At 53.6% G+C, this 22,695-nt stretch overlaps 1 protein-coding gene across 1 annotated transcript; it reads right to left on the minus strand.

The window, feature by feature from the left end:
• Positions 1-3,616: 3,616 nt before the first annotated feature.
• Positions 3,617-20,125, minus strand: LOC144490024 (BAR/IMD domain-containing adapter protein 2-like; the record flags this gene model as incomplete). Its single annotated transcript, XM_078207852.1, has 3 exons — positions 3,617-3,754; positions 8,275-8,346; positions 20,064-20,125. Coding segments are annotated over 3 exons (272 nt in total), but the record flags the coding sequence as incomplete, so codon positions are not given.
• Positions 20,126-22,695: the final 2,570 nt, after the last annotated feature.

Here is a 22,695-nt window from a genome sequence, read left to right on the forward strand (position 1 = left end):
CACACTCTCTCCCCCACACTCTCCCACACACACTCACACTCACACACACTCTCTCCCCCACACTCTCCCACACTCTCCCACACTCCCCCTGTCCACACTCACACACACTCTCTCCCACACTCCCCCTGTCCACACTCACACTCACTCACACACACTCTCTCCCCCACACTCTCCCACACACACTCTCTCCCCCCCACACTCTCCCACACTCCCCCTGTCCACACTCACACACACACTCTCCCACACTTCCCCTGTCCACACTCACACTCACACACACTCTCTCCCACACTCCCCCTGTCCACACTCACACTCACACACACTCTCTCCCCCACACTCTCCCACACACACTCACACTCACACACACTCTCTCCCCCACTCTCCCACACACACTCACACTCACACACACTCTCTCCCCCACACTCCCCCTGTCCACACTCACACACACTCTCTCCCACACTCCCCCTGTCCACACTCACACTCACACACACTCTCTCCCCCACACTCTCCCACACACACTCACACTCACACACACTCTCTCCCCCACACTCCCCCTGTCCACACTCACACACACTCTCTCCCCCACACTCTCCCACACTCTCCCACACTCCCCCTGTCCACACTCACACACACTCTCTCCCCCACACTCTCCCACACTCTCCCTGTCCACACTCACACTCACACACACTCTCTCCCACACTCCCCCTGTCCACACTCACACTCACACACACTCTCTCCCCCACACTCTCCCACACACACTCACACTCACACACACTCTCTCCCCCACACTCCCCCTGTCCACACTCACACACACTCTCTCCCCCACACACCCCCTGTCCACACTCACACTCACACACACTCTCTCCCCCGCACTCTCCCACACACACTCACACTCACACACACTCTCTCCCCCACACTCCCCCTGTCCACACTCACACACACTCTCTCCCCCACACTCCCCCTGTCCACACTCACACACACTCTCTCCCCCACACTCTCCCACACACACTCTCTCCCCCACACTCTCCCACACTCCCCCTGTCCACACTCACACTCACACACACTCTCTCCCACACTCCCCCTGTCCACACTCACACTCACACACACTCTCTCCCACACTCCCCCTGTCCACACTCACACTCACACACACACTCTCCCACACTCCCCCTGTCCACACTCACACACACTCTCTCCCCCACACTCCCCCTGTCCACACTCACACACACTCTCTCCCCCACACTCTCCCACACACACTCTCTCCCCACACTCTCCCACACTCCCCCTGTCCACACTCACACTCACACACACTCTCTCCCACACTCCCCCTGTCCACACTCACACTCACACACACTCTCTCCCCCACACTCTCCCACACACACTCACACTCACACACACTCTCTCCCCCACACTCCCCCTGTCCACACTCACACACACTCTCTCCCCCACACACCCCCTGTCCACACTCACACACACTCTCTCCCCCACACTCTCCCACACACACTCTCTCCCCCACACTCCCCCACACACCCCCTGTCCACACTCTCACACACTCACACACACTCTCTCCCCCCACACTCTCCCACACACACTCACACTCACACACACTCTCTCCCCCACACTCCCCCTGTCCACACTCACACTCACACACACACTCTCCCACACTTCCCCTGTCCACACTCACACACACTCTCTCCCACACTCCCCCTGTCCACACTCACCACACACACTCTCTCCCCCACACACTCACACTCACTCTCTCCCCACACTCCCCCTGTCCACACTCACACTCACACACACTCACACACACACACACTCACACACACTCTCTCCCCCACACTCTCCCACACACACTCACACACACTCTCCCACACACACTCTCCCCCACACTCTCCCCCACACTCCCCACACTCTCACACCCCACACTCTCCCACACTCCCCCTGTCCACACTCACACTCACACACACACTCTCCCACACTCCCCCTGTCCACACTCACACTCACACACACTCTCTCCCCCACACTCTCCCACACACACTCTCTCTCCCACACTCTCCCACACACACTCACACTCACACACACTCTCTCCCCCACACTCCCCCTGTCCACACTCACACACACTCTCCCCCACACTCCCCCTGTCCACACTCACACTCACACACACTCTCTCCCACACTCTCTCCCCCACACTCACTCACACACACTCTCTCCCCCACACTCACAATCACACACTCTCTCCCCCACACTCCCCTGTCCACACTCACACACACTCTCTCCCCCACACTCACACACACTCTCTCCCCCACACTCACACTCACACACACTCTCTCCCCCACACTCCCCCTGTCCACACTCACACTCACACACACTCTCTCCCCCACACTCTCTCCCACACTCTCTCCCACACTCACACTCTCCCCCACACTCACACTCACCCACACTCACACTCTCTCCCACACTCACACTCTCCCCCACACTCACACTCTCTCCCCCACACTCACACTCTCTCCCCCACACTCACACTCTCTCCCCCACACTCACACTCTCCCCCACACTCACACTCTCTCCCACACTCACACTCTCTCCCACACTCACACTCTCCCCCACACTCACACTCTCCCCCACACTCACACTCTCCCCCACACTCACACTCTCCCCCACACTCACACTCTCCCCCACACTCACACTCTCCCCCACACTCACACACTCCCCCACACTCACACACTCCCCCACACTCACACACTCTCCCTCTCACACACTCTCCCTCTCACACACTCTCCCTCTCACACACTCTCTCTCTCACACACTCACACTCTCTCACACACACACTCTCTCTCGCACACACACACTCTCTCGCACACACACACTCTCTCTCACACACACACACACTCTCCCTCTCACACACTCTCCCTCTCACACACTCTCTCTCTCTCACACACTCTCCCTCTCACACACTCTCCCTCTCACACACTCTCCCTCTCACACACTCACACTCTCTCACACACACACTCTCTCTCGCACACACGCCCTCTCTCTCACACACACTCACACTCTCTCACACACACACTCTCTCTCTCACACACACTCTCTCTCACACACACACACTCTCTCTCACACACACACACTCTCTCTCACACACACACACACTCTCTCGCACACACACCCTCTCTCGCGCACACACACTCTCTCACGCACACACACTCTCTCACGCACACACACTCTCTCACGCACACTCTCACACATGGAGGGAGGGAGGGAGGGAGTGTCACAGTTTGGAGACGGAGGGAGGGAGGGAGTGTCACAGTTTGGGGACTGAGGGAGGGAGTGTCACAGTTTGGGGACTGAGGGAGGGAGGGAGGTAGTGTCACAGTTTGGGGACTGAGGGAGGGAGGGAGTGTCACAGTTTGGGGACTGAGGGAGGGACTGTCACAGTTTGGGGACTGAGGGAGGGAGGGAGGGAGTGTCACAGTTTGGGGACTGAGGGAGGGAGGGAGGGAGTGTCACAGTTTGGGGACTGAGGGAGGGAGTGTCACAGTTTGGGGACTGAGGGAGGGAGGGAGTGTCACAGTTTGGGGACTGAGGGAGGGAGTGTCACAGTTTGGGGACTGAGGGAGGGAGTTACCTGCATTTCCCGGTCCCCATATTTCTGTGGATTCTTGCTGAGTTGACTCTTCCTCCGGAGTTTCTTCAGCTCCGAGTGATATTTGCCGATGGAATCTGCCTTTGTCCTGATTTCCATTTGATATTTCCGGAGTGTGGACTGGATGGGAGGAGATTGGAAGGAGAATGAAGCTCCTCTTGCCGAATTGGCTTGAACCATTTGACCCTCGATTCAAGCTGAGGTCAGACGCCCTGCTTGGTGCGAGGACCCCCCACAAGAAGGTGCCCAACAGGCGTCCATACAATATCCTGCATGGACACGGGTCCTTCTCCCTGACCAGAGCAATGGTTACATTGCAGGCGGGTAGCTGTGCAAGAGCCGAAGATGGAGGGGTAGGTGAAGGAGGCTGTTCTGTCCCTCTCTCGCCTGCTGCACCCACCCTGCTCCCCCTCCTCCCATTCAAGCCCATCCTGTCTGACTGACCAGGCTCCACACTCCGCCTTCTCCGATTTCCATAGTCTCTGACAGACCCGATGCTGAGGGTGCCCCCTCGGTGAGGGGGGGTGAGTGGTGGGTGGTGGGGGGGATGGATTTGTGATAATTCCCCCCCCCGCAACCGAGTGAAGAAATTCTGTCCCCACCTCAGTCCAAAATGGCCGCCGCTGATCCTGAGTCCCCGCCGGCTCCCCCTGATCCTGAGGTCTCCGCCGGCTCCCCCTGATCCTGAGGTCTCCGCCGGCTCCCCCTGATCCTGAGGTCCCCGCCGGCTCCCCCTGATCCTGAGGTCTCCGCCGGCTCCCCCTCATCCTGAGGTCTCCGCCGGCTCCCCCTGATCCTGAGGTCTCCGCCGGCTCCCCCTGATCCTGAGGTCTCCGCCGGCTCCCCCTGATCCTGAGTCCCCGCCGGCTCCCCCTGATCCTGAGGTCTCCGCCGGCTCCCCCTGATCCTGAGGTCTCCGCCGGCTCCCCCTGATCCTGAGGTCTCCGCCGGCTCCCCCTGGACCCAGAGTCTCTGGTGGGTATCGGGGGGAAAACAGCCTCCCAGCATCGAGTGTGTCAAACCCCCTCCCCCCCACTCCCAGAATTGGATCCGTTGGGATGGAATCTCCTCTCATTCCCCCAAACTCCAGAGATTGTCCACCCGTTCCGCTCAATCTCTCATTGGACGCCCCTCTCTCTCCAGGGGGCAGTGGAGTGAACCAATCAAACACGGTTATGTAATAGATCTCCACAGTTAACTCCTGTCTAAAACCACTCAACAGTTCAAACTTTCCCCAAAAGCTGAATGGCCACACACCTGCAACCAGTCCGCCACAGCTTTTATCCACCGGCTCCAAACCTCTGACGCTAAGAGGCTATTTATCATGGTCAATCCACCCAAACAGCACGTCCTTCAGATTGTGGGAGGAAACCGGAGCACCCGGAGCAAACCCACGCAGACACGGGGAGAACGTGTAAACTCCACACAGACAGTGACCCAAGCCGGGAATCGAACAGCAGTGATGATCACTGTGCCACGTCTTAGAATCTTTCTAATAATACGGAGACTGGAACTGTGCACGGTGCTCCCAGTGTGGTCTAACCGAGGGATACGGAGACGGGAACTGTGCACAGTGCTCCCAGTGTGGTCTAACCGAGGGATACGGAGACTGGAACTGTGCACAGTGCTCCCAGTGTGGTCTAACTGAGGGATACGGAGACTGGAACTGTGCACGGTGCTCCCAGTGTGGTCTAACCGAGGGATACGGAGACTGGAACTGTGCACAGTGCTCCCAGTGTGGTCTAACCGAGGGATACGGAGACTGGAACTGTGCACAGTGCTCCCAGTGTGGTCTAACTGAGGGATACGGAGACTGGAACTGTGCACAGTGCTCCCAGTGTGGGTCTAACTGAGGGATACGGAGACCGGAACTGTGCACAGTGCTCCCAGTGTGGTCTAACCGAGGGATACGGAGACTGGAACTGTGCACAGTGCTCCCAGTGTGGTCTAACCGAGGGATACGGAGACCGGAACTGTGCACAGTGCTCCCAGTGTGGTCTAACCGAGGGATACGGAGACCGGAACTGTGCACAGTGCTCCCAGTGTGGTCTAACCGAGGGATACGGATACTCGAACTGTGCACGGTGCTCCCAGTGTGGTCTAACTGAGGGATACAGAGACTGGAACTGTGCACAGTGCTCCCAGTGTGGTCTAACCGAGGGATAGGGAGACTGGAACTGTGCACGGTGCTCCCAGTGTGGTCTAACTGAGGGATACAGAGACTGGAACTGTGCACGGTGCTCCCAGTGTGGTCTAACCGAGGGATACGGAGACTGGAACTGTGCACGGTGCTCCCAGTGTGGTCTAACCGAGGGATACGGAGACTGGAACTGTGCACAGTGCTCCCAGTGTGGTCTAACCGAGGGATACGGAACTGGAACTGTGCACAGTGCTCCCAGTGTGGTCCAACCGAGGGATACGGAGACCGGAACTGTGCACGGTGCTCCCAGTGTGGTCTAACCGAGGGATACGGAGACCGGAACTGTGCACAGTGCTCCCAGTGTGGTCTAACCGAGGGATACGGAGACTGGAAATGTGCACAGTGCTCCCAGTGTGGTCTAACCGAGGGATACGGAGACCGGAACTGTGCACAGTGCTCCCAGTGTGGTCTAACTGAGGGATACAGAGACTGGAACTGTGCACGGTGCTCCCAGTGTGGGTCTAACCGAGGGATACGGAGACTGGAACTGTGCACGGTGCTCCCAGTGTGGTCTAACTGAGGGATACGGAGACTGGAACTGTGCACAGTGCTCCCAGTGTGGTCTAACCGAGGGATACGGAGACTGGAACTGTGCACGGTGCTCCCAGTGTGGTCTAACTGAGGGATACGGAGACTGGAACTGTGCACAGTGCTCCCAGTGTGGTCTAACTGAGGGATACAGAGACTGGAACTGTGCACAGTGCTCCCAGTGTGGTCTAACCGAGGGATACGGAGACTGGAACTGTGCACAGTGCTCCCAGTGTGGTCTAACCGAGGGATACGGATACTCGAACTGTGCACGGTGCTCCCAGTGTGGTCTAACCGAGGGATAGGGAGACTGGAACTGTGCACGGTGCTCCCAGTGTGGTCTAACCGAGGGATACGGAGACTGGAACTGTGCACGGTGCTCCCAGTGTGGTCTAACCGAGGGATACGGAGACTGGAACTGTGCACAGTGCTCCCAGTGTGGGCTAACCGAGGGATACGGAGACCGGAACTGTGCACAGTGCTCCCAGTGTGGTCTAACCGAGGGATACGGAGACTGGAACTGTGCACAGTGCTCCCAGTGTGGTCTAACTGAGGGATACAGAGACTGGAACTGTGCACAGTGCTCCCAGTGTGGTCTAACCGAGGGATACGGAGACTGGAACTGTGCACAGTGCTCCCAGTGTGGTCTAACCGAGGGATACGGATACTCGAACTGTGCACGGTGCTCCCAGTGTGGGTCTAACCGAGGGATACGGAGACTGGAACTGTGCACGGTGCTCCCAGTGTGGTCTAACCGAGGGATACGGAGACTGGAACTGTGCACGGTGCTCCCAGTGTGGTCTAACCGAGGGATACGGAAACCGGAACTGTGCACGGTGATCCCAGTGTGGTCTAACCGAGGGATACGGAGACCGGAACTGTGCACGGTGCTCCCAGTGTGGTCTAACTGAGGTATACGGAGACTGGAACTGTGCACGGTGCTCCCAGTGTGGTCTAACTGAGGGATACGGAGACTGGAACTGTGCACGGTGCTCCCAGTGTGGTCTAACCGAGGGATACGGAGACTGGAACTGTGCACAGTGCTCCCAGTGTGGTCTAACCGAGGGATACGGAGACTGGAACTGTGCACGGTGCTCCCAGTGTGGTCTAACCGAGGGATACGGAGACTGGAACTGTGCACGGTGCTCCCAGTGTGGTCTAACCAAGGGATACGGAGACTGGAACTGTGCACAGTGCTCCCAGTGTGGTCTAACTGAGGAATACGGAGTCTGGAACTGTGCACGGTGCTCCCAGTGTGGTCTAACCGAGGGATACGGAGACTGGAACTGTGCACAGTGCTCCCAGTGTGGTCTAACCGAGGGATACGGGGACTGGAACTGTGCACGGTGCTCCCAGTGTGGTCTAACCGAGGGATACGGAGACTGGAACTGTGCACGGTGCTCCCAGTGTGGTCTAACCGAGGGATACGGAGACCGGAACTGTGCACAGTGCTCCCAGTGTGGTCTAACTGAGGGATACGGATACTCGAACTGTGCACGGTGCTCCCAGTGTGGGTCTAACTGAGGGATACGGAGACCGGAACTGTGCACGGTGCTCCCAGTGTGGTCTAACTGAGGGATACGGATACTCGAACTGTGCACAGTGCTCCCAGTGTGGTCTAACCGAGGGATACGGAGACTGGAACTGTGCACAGTGCTCCCAGTGTGGTCTAACCGAGGGATACGGAGACTGTAACTGTGCACAGTGCTCCCAGTGTGGTCTAACTGTAGTCCAAGATAAACACCAGCATCTATATTCCAGAAGAAAGCAGGTTAAATTGGATTAGGTGAAGAGTCAGAGAAATGAATGTTGGGACTGAGAAGTGGGAGCTCAGCGGTAACAGAGATTGAAAAGCCACCACATCGGTGAATCCATGTGCAGGGGACAAAGCTGCAGCAGATACTTCACTTACACTTAAATATTTCACATCCAGTTCCAGTTTCTGCTCCAATTGAATCAGCAATTCCGAATGGAACACCTTCAACTATCGGAGAAAAGAGAGGGGCAAAATCAGCTCACATTGCACTCTGTATCTGACTCCGTGCTGCATCCACGCTGTCTCCCATCCTGTACACGACCTGGGAGTGTTTGATGGGGACAGTGCAGAGGGAGCTTTACTCTGTATCTAACCCCGTGCTGTCCCTGTCCTGGGAGTGTTTGATGGGGACAGTGTAGAGGGAGCTTTACTCTGTATCTAACCCCGTGCTGTCCCTGTCCTGGGAGTGTTTGATGGGGACAGTGTAGCGGGAGCTTTACTCTGTATCTAACCCCGTGCTGTACCTGTCCTGGGAGTGTTTGATGGGGACAGTGTAGCGGGAGCTTTACTCTGTATCTAACCCCGTGCTGTACCTGTCCTGGGAGTGTTTGATGGGGACAGTGTAGAGGGAGCTTTACTCTGTATCTAACCCCGTGCTGTATCTGTCCTGGGAGTGTTTGATGGGGACAGTGGAGAGGGAGCATTACTCTGTATCTAACCCCGTGCTGTACCTGCCCTGGGAGTGTTTGATGGGGACAGTGAAGAGGGAGCTTTACTCTGTATCTAACCCCGTGCTGTACCTGTCCTGGGAGTGTTTGATGGGGACAGTGTAGAGGGAGCTTTACTCTGTATCTAACCCCGTGCTGTACCTGTCCTGGGAGTGTTTGATGGGGACAGTGTAGAGGGAGCTTTACTCTGTATCTAACCCCGTGCTGTCCCTGTCCTGGGAGTGTTTGATGGGGGCAGTGTAGAGAGAACTTTACTCTGTATCGAACCCCGTGCCGTACCTGTCCTGGGAGTGTTTGATGGGGACAGTGTAGAGGGAGCTTTACTCTGTATCTAACCCCGTGCTGTACCTGTCCTGGGAGTGTTTGATGGGGACAGTGTAGAGGGAGCTTTACTCTGTATCTAACCCCGTGCTGTACCTGTCCTGGGAATGTTTGATGGGGACAGTGTAGAGGGAGCTTTACTCTGTGTCTAACCCCGTGCTGTACCTGTCCTGGGAGTGTTTGATGGAGACAGTGTAGAGGGAGCTTTACTCTGTATCTAACCCCGTGTTGTACCTGTCCTGGAAGTGTTTGATGGGGACAGTGTAGAGGGAGCTTTACTCTGTATCTAACCCCGTGCTGTACCTGTCCTGGGAGTGTTTGATGGGGACAGTGCAGAGGGAGCTTTACTCTGTATCTAACCCCGTGCTGTACCTGTCCTGGGAGTGTTTGATGGGGACAATGTAGAGGGGGCTATACTCTGTATCTAACCCCGTGCTGTACCTGTCCTGGGAGTGTTTGATGGGGACAGTGTAGAGGGAGCTATACTCTGTATCTAACCCCGTGCTGTACCTGTCCTGGGAGTGTTTGATGGGGACAGTGTAGAGGGAGCTTTACTCTGTAACTAACCCCGTGCTGTACCTGTCCTGGGAGTGTTTGATGGGGACAGTGTAGAGGGAGCTTTACTCTGTAGCTAACCCCGTGCTGTCCCTGTCCTGGGAGTGTTTGATGGGGACAGTGTAGAGGGAGCTTTACTCTGTATCTAACCCCGTGCTGTACCTGTCCTGGGAGTGTTTGATGAGGACAGTGTAGAGGGAACTTTACTCTGTATCTAACCCCGTGCTGTACCTGTCCTGGGAGTGTTTGATGGAGACAGTGTAGAGGGAGCTTTACTCTGTATCTAACCCCGTGCTGTACCTGTCCTGGGAGTGTTTGATGGGGGACAGTGTAGAGGGAGCTTTACTCTGTATCTAACCCCGTGCTGTACCTGTCCTGGGAGTGTTTGATGGGGGACAGTGTAGAGGGAGCTTTACTCTGTATCGAACCCCGTGCTGTACCTGTCCTGGGAGTGTTTGATGGGGGACAGTGTAGAGGGAGCTTTACTCTGTATCGAACCCCGTGCTGTACCTGTCCTGGGAGTGTTTGATGGGGGACAGTGTAGAGGGAGCTTTACTCTGTATCTAACCCCGTGCTGTACCTGTCCTGGGAGTGTTTGATGGGGGACAGTGTAGAGGGAGCTTTACTCTGTATCTAACGCCGTGCTGTACCTGTCCTGGGAGTGTTTGATGGGGGACAGTGTAGAGGGAGCTTTACTCTGTATCTTACCCTGTGCTGTACCTGTCCGGGGAGTGTTTGATGGGGGACAGTGTAGAGGGAGCTTTACTCTGTATCTAACTGTGTGCTGTACCTGTCCTGGGAGTGTTTGATGGGGACAGTGTAGAGGGAGCTTTACTCTGTATCTAACCCCGTGCTGTACCTGTCCTGGGAGTGTTTGATGGGGGACTGTGTAGAGGGAGCTTTACTCTGTATCTAACTCTGTGCTGTACCTGTCCTGGGAGTGTTTGATGGGGACAGTGTAGAGGGAGCTTTACTCTGTATCTAACCCCGTGCTGTAGCTGTCCTGGGAGTGTTTGATGGGGGACAGTGTAGAGGGAGCTTTACTCTGTATCTAACCCCGTGCTGTACCTGTCCTGGGAGTGTTTGATGGGGGACAGTGTAGAGGGAGCTTTACTCTGTATCAAACCCCGTGCTGTACCTGTCCTGGGAGTGTTTCATGGGGGACAGTGCAGAGGGAGCTTTACTCTGTATCTAACCCCGTGCTGTACCTGTCCTGGGAGTGTTTGATGGGGGACAGTGCAGAGGGAGCTTTACTCTGTATCTAACCCCGTGCTGTACCTGTCCTGGGAGTGTTTGATGGGGGACAGTGCAGAGGGAGCTTTACTCTGTATCTAACTCCGTGCTGTACCTGTCCTGGGAGTATTTGGTGAGGGACAGTGTCGAGGGAGCTTTACTCTGTATCTAACCCCGTGCTGTACCTGTGCTGGGAGTGTTTGATGGGGACAGTGTAGAGGAAGCTTTACTCTGTATCTAACCCCGTGCTGTACCTGTCCTGGGAGTGTTTGATGGGGGACAGATTAGAGGGAGCTTAACTCTGTATCTAACTCTGTGCTGTAGCTGTCCTGGGAGTGTTTGATGGGGGACTGTGGAGAGGGAGCTTTACTCTGTATCTAACCCCGTGCTGTACCTGTCCTGGGAGTGTTTGATGGGGGACAGATTAGAGGGAGCTTAACTCTGTATCTAACTCTGTGCTGTAGCTGTCCTGGGAGTGTTTGATGGGGGACTGTGTAGAGGGAGCTTTACTCTGTAGCTAACCCCGTGCTGTCCCTGTCCTGGGAGTGTTTGATGGGGACAGTGTAGAGGGAGCTTTACTCTGTATCTAACCCCGTGCTGTACCTGTCCTGGGAGTGTTTGATGAGGACAGTGTAGAGGGAACTTTACTCTGTATCTAACCCCGTGCTGTACCTGTCCTGGGAGTGTTTGATGGAGACAGTGTAGAGGGAGCTTTACTCTGTATCTAACCCCGTGCTGTACCTGTCCTGGGAGTGTTTGATGGGGGACAGTGTAGAGGGAGCTTTACTCTGTATCTAACCCCGTGCTGTACCTGTCCTGGGAGTGTTTGATGGGGGACAGTGTAGAGGGAGCTTTACTCTGTATCTAACGCCGTGCTGTACCTGTCCTGGGAGTGTTTGATGGGGGACAGTGTAGAGGGAGCTTTACTCTGTATCTTACCCTGTGCTGTACCTGTCCTGGGAGTGTTTGATGGGGGACAGTGTAGAGGGAGCTTTACTCTGTATCTAACTGTGTGCTGTACCTGTCCTGGGAGTGTTTGATGGGGACAGTGTAGAGGGAGCTTTACTCTGTATCTAACCCCGTGCTGTACCTGTCCTGGGAGTGTTTGATGGGGGACTGTGTAGAGGGAGCTTTACTCTGTATCTAACTCTGTGCTGTACCTGTCCTGGGAGTGTTTGATGGGGACAGTGTAGAGGGAGCTTTACTCTGTATCTAACCCCGTGCTGTAGCTGTCCTGGGAGTGTTTGATGGGGGACAGTGTAGAGGGAGCTTTACTCTGTATCTAACCCCGTGCTGTACCTGTCCTGGGAGTGTTTGATGGGGGACAGTGTAGAGGGAGCTTTACTCTGTATCTAACCCCGTGCTGTACCTGTCCTGGGAGTGTTTCATGGGGGACAGTGCAGAGGGAGCTTTACTCTGTATCTAACCCCGTGCTGTACCTGTCCTGGGAGTGTTTGATGGGGGACAGTGCAGAGGGAGCTTTACTCTGTATCTAACCCTGTGCTGTACCTGTCCTGGGAGTGTTTGATGGGGGACAGTGCAGAGGGAGCTTTACTCTGTATCTAACTCCGTGCTGTACCTGTCCTGGGAGTGTTTGGTGAGGGACAGTGTCGAGGGAGCTTTACTCTGTATCTAACCCCGTGCTGTACCTGTGCTGGGAGTGTTTGATGGGGACAGTGTAGAGGAAGCTTTACTCTGTATCTAACCCCGTGCTGTACCTGTCCTGGGAGTGTTTGATGGGGGACAGATTAGAGGGAGCTTAACTCTGTATCTAACTCTGTGCTGTACCTGTCCTGGGAGTGTTTGATGGGGACAGTGTAGAGGGAGCTTTACTCTGGATCTAACCCCGTGCTGTAGCTGTCCTGGGAGTGTTTGATGGGGGACTGTGTAGAGGGAGCTTTACTCTGTATCTAACCCCGTGCTGTACCTGTCCTGGGAGTGTTTGATGGGGGACAGTGTAGAGGGAGCTTTACTCTGTATCTAACCCCGTGCTGTCCCTGTCCTGGGAGTGTTTGATGGGGGACAGTGTCGACGGAGCTTTACTCCGTATCTAACCCCGTGCTGTACCTGTCCTGGGAGTGTTTGATGGGGACAGTGTAGAGGGAGCTTTACTCTGTATCTAACCCCGTGCTGTACCTGTCCTGGGAGTGTTTGATTGGGACAGTGTAGAGGGAGCTTTACTCTGTATCTAACCCCGTGCTGTACCTGTCCTGGGAGTGTTTGATGGGGGACAGTGTAGACGGAGCTTTACTCTGTATCTAACCCCGTGCTGTACCTGTCCTGGGAGTGTTTGATGGGGACAGTGTAGAGGGAGCTTTACTCTGTATCTAACCCCGTGTTGTACCTGTCCTGGGAGTGTGTGATGGGGACAGTGTAGAGGGAGCTTTACTCTGTATCTAACCCCGTGCTGTACCTGTCCTGGGAGTGTTTGATGGGGGACAGTGTAGACGGAGCTTTACTCTGTATCTAACCCCGTGTTGTACCTGTCCTGGGAGTGTTTGATGGGGACAGTGTAGAGGGAGCTTTACTCTGTATCTAACCCCGTGCTGTACCTGTCCTGGGAGTGTTTGATGGGGACAGTGTAGAGGGAGCTTTACTCTGTATCTAACCCCGTGTTGTACCTGTCCTGGGAGTGTGTGATGGGGACAGTGTAGAGGGAGCTTTACTCTGTATCTAACCCCGTGTTGTACCTGTCCTGGGAGTGTTTGATGGGGACAGTGTAGAGGGAGCTTTACTCTATATCTAACCCCGTGCTGTACCTGTCCTGGGAGTGTTTGATTGGGACAGTGTAGAGGGAGCTTCACTCTGTATCTAACCCCGTGCTGTACCTGTCCTGGGAGTGTTTGATGGGGACAGTGTAGAGGGAGCTTTACTCTGTATCTAACCCCGTGCTGTACCTGTCCTGGGAGTGTTTGATGGGGACAGTGCAGAGGGAGCTTTACTCTGTATCTAACCCCGTGCTGTACCTGTCCTGGGAGTGTTTGATGGGGACAGTGTAGAGGGAGCTTTACTATGTATCTAACCCCGTGCTGTACCTGTCCTGGGAGTGTTTGATGGGGACAGTGTAGAGGGAGCTTTACTCTGTATCTAACCCCGTGCTGTATCTGTCCTGGGAGTGTTTGATGGGGACAGTGTAGAGGGAGCTTTACTCTGTATCTAACTCCGTGCTGTACCTGTCCTGGGAGTGTTTGGTGAGGGACAGTGTCGAGGGAGCTTTACTCTGTATCTAACCCCGTGCTGTACCTGTGCTGGGAGTGTTTGATGGGGACAGTGTAGAGGAAGCTTTACTCTGTATCTAACCCCGTGCTGTACCTGTCCTGGGAGTGTTTGATGGGGGACAGATTAGAGGGAGCTTAACTCTGTATCTAACTCTGTGCTGTACCTGTCCTGGGAGTGTTTGATGGGGACAGTGTAGAGGGAGCTTTACTCTGGATCTAACCCCGTGCTGTAGCTGTCCTGGGAGTGTTTGATGGGGGACTGTGTAGAGGGAGCTTTACTCTGTATCTAACCCCGTGCTGTACCTGTCCTGGGAGTGTTTGATGGCGGACAGTGTAGAGGGAGCTTTACTCTGTATCTAACCCCGTGCTGTCCCTGTCCTGGGAGTGTTTGATGGGGGACAGTGTCGACGGAGCTTTACTCCGTATCTAACCCCGTGCTGTACCTGTCCTGGGAGTGTTTGATGGGGACAGTGTAGAGGGAGCTTTACTCTGTATCTAACCCCGTGCTGTCCCTGTCCTGGGAGTGTTTGATGGGGACAGTGTAGAGGGAGCTTTACTCTGTATCTAACCCCGTGCTGTACCTGTCCTGGGAGTGTTTGATGGGGGACAGTGTAGACGGAGCTTTACTCTGTATCTAACCCCGTGTTGTACCTGTCCTGGGAGTGTTTGATGGGGACAGTGTAGAGGGAGCTTTACTCTGTATCTAACCCCGTGCTGTACCTGTCCTGGGAGTGTTTGATGGGGACAGTGTAGAGGGAGCTTTACTCTGTATCTAACCCCGTGCTGTACCTGTCCTGGGAGTGTTTGATGGGGACAGTGTAGAGGGAGCTTTACTCTGTATCTAACCCCGTGCTGTACCTGTCCTGGGAGTGTTTGATGGGGACAGTGTAGAGGGAGCTTTACTCTGTAGCTAACCCCGTGCTGTCCCTGTCCTGGGAGTGTTTGATGGGGACAGTGTAGAGGGAGCTTTACTCTGTATCTAACCCCGTGCTGTACCTGTCCTGGGAGTGTTTGATGAGGACAGTGTAGAGGGAACTTTACTCTGTATCTAACCCCGTGCTGTACCTGTCCTGGGAGTGTTTGATGGAGACAGTGTAGAGGGAGCTTTACTCTGTATCTAACCCCGTGCTGTACCTGTCCTGGGAGTGTTTGATGGGGGACAGTGTAGAGGGAGCTTTACTCTGTATCTAACCCCGTGCTGTACCTGTCCTGGGAGTGTTTGATGGGGGACAGTGTAGAGGGAGCTTTACTCTGTATGTAACCCCGTGCTGTACCTGCCCTGGGAGTGTTTGATGGGGGACAGTGTAGAGGGAGCTTTACTCTGTATCTAACCCCGTGCTGTACCTGTCCTGGGAGTGTTTGATGGGGGACAGTGTAGAGGGAGCTTTACTCTGTATCTAACGCCGTGCTGTACCTGTCCTGGGAGTGTTTGATGGGGGACAGTGTAGAGGGAGCTTTACTCTGTATCTTACCCTGTGCTGTACCTGTCCTGGGAGTGTTTGATGGGGGACAGTGTAGAGGGAGCTTTACTCTGTATCTAACTGTGTGCTGTACCTGTCCTGGGAGTGTTTGATGGGGACAGTGTAGAGGGAGCTTTACTCTGTATCTAACCCCGTGCTGTACCTGTCCTGGGAGTGTTTGATGGGGGACTGTGTAGAGGGAGCTTTACTCTGTATCTAACTCTGTGCTGTACCTGTCCTGGGAGTGTTTGATGGGGACAGTGTAGAGGGAGCTTTACTCTGTATCTAACCCCGTGCTGTAGCTGTCCTGGGAGTGTTTGATGGGGGACAGTGTAGAGGGAGCTTTACTCTGTATCTAACCCCGTGCTGTACCTGTCCTGGGAGTGTTTGATGGGGGACAGTGTAGAGGGAGCTTTACTCTGTATCTAACCCCGTGCTGTACCTGTCCTGGGAGTGTTTCATGGGGGACAGTGCAGAGGGAGCTTTACTCTGTATCTAACCCCGTGCTGTACCTGTCCTGGGAGTGTTTGATGGGGGACAGTGCAGAGGGAGCTTTACTCTGTATCTAACCCTGTGCTGTACCTGTCCTGGGTGTGTTTGATGGGGGACAGTGCAGAGGGAGCTTTACTCTGTATCTAACTCCGTGCTGTACCTGTCCTGGGAGTGTTTGGTGAGGGACAGTGTCGAGGGAGCTTTACTCTGTATCTAACCCCGTGCTGTACCTGTGCTGGGAGTGTTTGATGGGGACAGTGTAGAGGAAGCTTTACTCTGTATCTAACCCCGTGCTGTACCTGTCCTGGGAGTGTTTGATGGGGGACAGATTAGAGGGAGCTTAACTCTGTATCTAACTCTGTGCTGTACCTGTCCTGGGAGTGTTTGATGGGGACAGTGTAGAGGGAGCTTTACTCTGGATCTAACCCCGTGCTGTAGCTGTCCTGGGAGTGTTTGATGGGGGACTGTGTAGAGGGAGCTTTACTCTGTATCTAACCCCGTGCTGTACCTGTCCTGGGAGTGTTTGATGGGGGACAGTGTAGAGGGAGCTTTACTCTGTATCTAACCCCGTGCTGTCCCTGTCCTGGGAGTGTTTGATGGGGGACAGTGTCGACGGAGCTTTACTCCGTATCTAACCCCGTGCTGTACCTGTCCTGGGAGTGTTTGATGGGGACAGTGTAGAGGGAGCTTTACTCTGTATCTAACGCCGTGCTGTACCTGTCCTGGGAGTGTTTGATTGGGACAGTGTAGAGGGAGCTTTACTCTGTATCTAACCCCGTGCTGTACCTGTCCTGGGAGTGTTTGATGGGGGACAGTGTAGACGGAGCTTTACTCTGTATCTAACCCCGTGCTGTACCTGTCCTGGGAGTGTTTGATGGGGACAGTGTAGAGGGAGCTTTACTCTGTATCTAACCCCGTGTTGTACCTGTCCTGGGAGTGTGTGATGGGGACAGTGTAGAGGGAGCTTTACTCTGTATCTAACCCCGTGCTGTACCTGTCCTGGGAGTGTTTGATGGGGGACAGTGTAGACGGAGCTTTACTCTGTATCTAACCCCGTGTTGTACCTGTCCTGGGAGTGTTTGATGGGGACAGTGTAGAGGGAGCTTTACTCTGTATCTAACCCCGTGCTGTACCTGTCCTGGGAGTGTTTGATGGGGACAGTGTAGAGGGAGCTTTACTCTGTATCTAACCCCGTGTTGTACCTGTCCTGGGAGTGTGTGATGGGGACAGTGTAGAGGGAGCTTTACTCTGTATCTAACCCCGTGTTGTACCTGTCCTGGGAGTGTTTGATGGGGACAGTGTAGAGGGAGCTTTACTCTATATCTAACCCCGTGCTGTACCTGTCCTGGGAGTGTTTGATTGGGACAGTGTAGAGGGAGCTTCACTCTGTATCTAACCCCGTGCTGTACCTGTCCTGGGAGTGTTTGATGGGGACAGTGTAGAGGGAGCTTTACTCTGTATCTAACCCCGTGCTGTACCTGTCCTGGGAGTGTTTGATGGGGACAGTGCAGAGGGAGCTTTACTCTGTATCTAACCCCGTGCTGTACCTGTCCTGGGAGTGTTTGATGGGGACAGTGTAGAGGGAGCTTTACTATGTATCTAACCCCGTGCTGTACCTGTCCTGGGAGTGTTTGATGGGGACAGTGTAGAGGGAGCTTTACTCTGTATCTAACCCCGTGCTGTATCTGTCCTGGGAGTGTTTGATGGGGACAGTGTAGAGGGAGCTTTACTCTGTATCTAACTCCGTGCTGTACCTGTCCTGGGAGTGTTTGGTGAGGGACAGTGTCGAGGGAGCTTTACTCTGTATCTAACCCCGTGCTGTACCTGTGCTGGGAGTGTTTGATGGGGACAGTGTAGAGGAAGCTTTACTCTGTATCTAACCCCGTGCTGTACCTGTCCTGGGAGTGTTTGATGGGGGACAGATTAGAAGGAGCTTAACTCTGTATCTAACTCTGTGCTGTACCTGTCCTGGGAGTGTTTGATGGGGACAGTGTAGAGGGAGCTTTACTCTGGATCTAACCCCGTGCTGTAGCTGTCCTGGGAGTGTTTGATGGGGGACTGTGTAGAGGGAGCTTTACTCTGTATCTAACCCCGTGCTGTACCTGTCCTGGGAGTGTTTGATGGCGGACAGTGTAGAGGGAGCTTTACTCTGTATGTAACCCCGTGCTGTCCCTGTCCTGGGAGTGTTTGATGGGGGACAGTGTCGACGGAGCTTTACTCCGTATCTAACCCCGTGCTGTACCTGTCCTGGGAGTGTTTGATGGGGACAGTGTAGAGGGAGCTTTACTCTGTATCTAACCCCGTGCTGTACCTGTCCTGGGAGTGTTTGATGGGGACAGTGTAGAGGGAGCTTTACTCTGTATCTAACCCCGTGCTGTACCTGTCCTGGGAGTGTTTGATTGGGACAGTGTAGAGGGAGCTTCACTCTGTATCTAACCCCGTGCTGTACCTGTCCTGGGAGTGTTTGATGGGGACAGTGTAGAGGGAGCTTTACTCTGTATCTAACCCCGTGCTGTACCTGTCCTGGGAGTGTTTGATGGGGACAGTGCAGAGGGAGCTTTACTCTGTATCTAACCCCGTGCTGTTCCTGTCCTGGGAGTGTTTGATGGGGACAGTGTAGAGGGAGCTTTACTCTGTATCTAACCCCGTGCTGTACCTGTCCTGGGAGTGTTTGATGGGGACAGTGTAGAGGGAGGTTTACTCTGTGTCTAACCCCGTGCTGTTCCTGTCCTGGGAGTGTTTGATGGGGACAGTGCAGAGGGAGCTTTACTCTGTATTTAACCCCGTGCTGTTCCTGTCCTGGGAGTGTTTGATGGGGACAGTGTAGAGGGAGCTTTACTCTGTATCTAACCCCGTGCTGTACCTGTCCTGGGAGTGTTTGATGGGGACAGGGTAGAGGGAGCTTTACTATGTATCTAACCCCGTGCTGTACCTGTCCTGGGAGTGTTTGATGGGGACAGTGTAGAGGGAGCTTTACTCTGTATCTAACCCCGTGCTGTATCTGTCCTGGGAGTGTCTGATGGGGACAGTGTAGCGGGAGCTTTACTCTGTATCTAACCCCGTGTTGTACCTGTCCTGGGAGTGTTTGATGGGGACAGTGTAGAGGGAGCTTTACTCTGTATCTAACCCTGTGCTGTACCTGTCCTGGGAGTGTTTGATGGGCACAGTGTAGAGGGAGCTTTACTCTGTATCTAACCCCGTGCTGTCCCTGTCCTGGGAGTGTTTGATGGGGACAGTGTAGAGGGAGGTTTACTCTGTATCTAACCCCGTGCTGTACCTGTCCTGGGAGTGTTTGATGGGGACAGTGTAGAGGGAGCTTTACTCTGTATCTAACCCCGTGCTGTACCTGTCCTGGGAGTGTTTGATGGGGACAGTGTAGAGGGAGCTTTACTCTGTATCTAACCCCGTGCTGTCCCTGTCCTGGGAGTGTTTGATGGGGACAGTGTAGAGGGAGCTTTACTCTGTATCTAACCCCGTGCTGTCCCTGTCCTGGGAGTGTTTGATGGGGACAGTGTAGAGGGAGCTTTACTCTGTATCTAACCCCGTGCTGTACCTGTCCTGGGAGTGTTTGATGGGGACAGTGTAGAGGGAGCTTTACTCTGTATCTAACCCCGTGCTGTACCTGTCCTGGGAGTGTTTGATGGGGACAGTGTAGAGGGAGCTTTACTCTGTATCTAACCCCGTGCTGTACCTGTCCTGGGAGTGTTTGATGGGGGACAGTGTAGAGGGAGCTTTACTCTGTATCTAACCCCGTGCTGTACCTGTCCTGGGAGTGTTTGATGGGGACAGTGTAGAGGGAGCTTTACTCTGTATCTAACCCCGTGCTGTACCTGTCCTGGGAGTGTTTGATGGGGACAGTGTAGAAGGAGCTTTACTCTGTATCGAACCCCGTGCTGAGTGTTTGATGGGGACGGGATGTTGGGTATAAACAATCTCACCGTTTCTTCCATCTGTACTTGAATCTGTCGATGTACCTCTGCCATTTGAAACAAGGTGTCCCCTGCGGAAAAACCGGAAAGAGAGGGAAATATCCACAGGCATTATATTTCCCTCAGAGCTCACAGGGAATCGATGAGTCTGAGTGTATCGATGGAGGAGAGGATGCATCCCTCCCTCTGTCCCACCCTCCCTCCCTCCGTCCCACCCTTCCTTCCCACGCTCCCTCCCTCTGTCCCACCCTCCCTTCCTTCCCACACTCCCTCCCTCCCCCCCTTCGTCCCACCCTCCCTTCCCATGCTCCCTCCCTCTGTCCCACCCTCCCTCCCTCCTTTCCTTCCCACGCTCCCTCCCTCTGTCCCTCCCTCCCTCCTTTTATTCTCACGGCCCCTCACTCCCTCCCTGCCATCCCACCCCCCTCATTCCTTCCATCCCACCTTCCGTACCTCACTAACTCCATCTCAACGTCCCTCCCGCGCTTCCTTCCATTCCTCTCCCTCTCTTCCAGCGTCACTCTCCCTCTGACCCTCCCTCACTCCCACCTCCCCCGCACTGCCTCGCGCACCCCCTCTCCCTGGAACGTGGTGTCTAATTAGCTCTCATTCCGACCACGCACTCGCAGTGAACAACACGGACACAATCCACCACCCAGACAGAACCTACCCGGGGCATCAACTCATTTCACATCTAATCGAGGGGTTCAGGGTGGTTTATATATAGAATAACAGATACCCGGGAGTGAGTTACAGACTGGAATCTAATCGAAGGGTTCAGGGTGGTTTATATATAGAATAACAGATACCCGGGAGTGAGTTACAGACTGGAATCTAATCGAGGGGTTTGGGGTGGTTTATATATAGAATAACAGATACCCGGGAGTGAGTTACAGACTGGAATCTAATCGAGGGGTTTGGGGTGGTTTATATATAGAATAACAGATACCCGGGAGTGAGTTACAGACTGGAATCTAATCGAGGGGTTCAGGGTGGTTTATATATAGAATAACAGATACCCGGGAGTGAGTTACAGACTGGAATCTAATCGAAGGGTTCAGGGTGGTTTATATATAGAATAACAGATACCCGGGAGTGAGTTACAGACTGGAATCTAATCGAGGGGTTTGGGGTGGTTTATATATAGAATAACAGATACCCGGGAGTGAGTTACAGACTGGAATCTAATCGAGGGGTTCGGGGTGGTTTATATATAGAATAACAGATACCCGGGAGTGAGTTACAGACTGGAATCTAATCGAGGGGTTCAGGGTGGTTTATATATAGAATAACAGATACCTGGGAGTGAGTTACAGGCTGGAATCTAATCGAGGGGTTCAGGGTGGTTTATATATAGAATAACAGATACCCGGGACTGAGTTACAGACTGGAATCTAATCGAGGGGTTCGGGGTGGTTTATATATAGAATAACAGATACCCGGGAGTGAGTTACAGACTGGAATCTAATCGAGGGGCTCAGGGTAGTTTATATATAGAATAACAGATACCCGGGAGTGAGTTACAGACTGGAATCTAATCGAGGGGTTCAGGGTGGTTTATATATAGAATAACAGATACCCGGGAGTGAGTTACAGACTGGAATCTAATTGAGGGGTTCAGGGTGGTTTATATATAGAATAACAGATACCCGGGAGTGAGTTACAGACTGGAATCTAATCGAGGGGTTCGGGATGGTTTATATATAGAATAACAGATACCCGGGAGTGAGTTACAGACTGGAATCTAATCGAGGGGTTCGGGGTGGTTTATATATAGAATAACAGATACCCGGGAGTGAGTTACAGACTGGAATCTAATCGAGGGGTTAAGGGTGGTTTAAATATAGAATAACTGATACCCGGGAGTGAGTTACAGACTGGAATCGAATCGAGGGGTTCGAGGTGGTTTATATATAGAATAACAGATACCCGGGAGTGAGTTACAGACAGGAATCTAATCGAGGGGTTCGGGGTGGTTTATATATAGAATAACAGATACCCGGGAGTGAGTTACAGACTGGAATCTAATCGAGGGTTCAGGGTGGTTTATATATAGAATAACAGATACCCGGGAGTGAGTTACAGACTGGAATCTAATCGAGGGGTTCGGGGTGGTTTATATATAGAATAACAGATACCCGGGAGTGAGTTACAGACTGGAATCTAATCGAGGGGTTCGGGGTGGTTTATATATAGAATAACAGATACCCGGGAGTGAGTTACAGACTGGAATCTAATCGAGGGGTTTGGGATGGTTTATAGAGAGAATAACAAATACCCGGGAGTGAGTTACAGACTGGAATCTAATCGAGGGGTTCGGGGTGGTTTATATATAGAATAACAGATACCCGGGAGTGAGTTACAGACTGGAATCTAATCGAGGGGTTTGGGGTGGTTTATATATAGAATAACAGATACCCGGGAGTGAGTTACAGACTGGAATCTAATCGAGGGGTTCAGGGTGGTTAATATATAGAATAACAGATACCTGGGAGTGAGTTACAGACTGGAATCTAATCGAGGGGTTCAGGGAGGTTTATATATAGAATAACAGATACCCGGGAGTGAGTTACAGACTGGAATCTAATCGAGGGGTTCAGGGTGGTTTATATATAGAATAACAGATACCTGGGAGTGAGTT

The sequence above is a fragment of the Mustelus asterias genome, unplaced genomic scaffold (genome assembly GCF_964213995.1).
Source record: "Mustelus asterias unplaced genomic scaffold, sMusAst1.hap1.1 HAP1_SCAFFOLD_2790, whole genome shotgun sequence".
NCBI classification, from domain to species: Eukaryota; Metazoa; Chordata; class Chondrichthyes; order Carcharhiniformes; family Triakidae; genus Mustelus; species Mustelus asterias.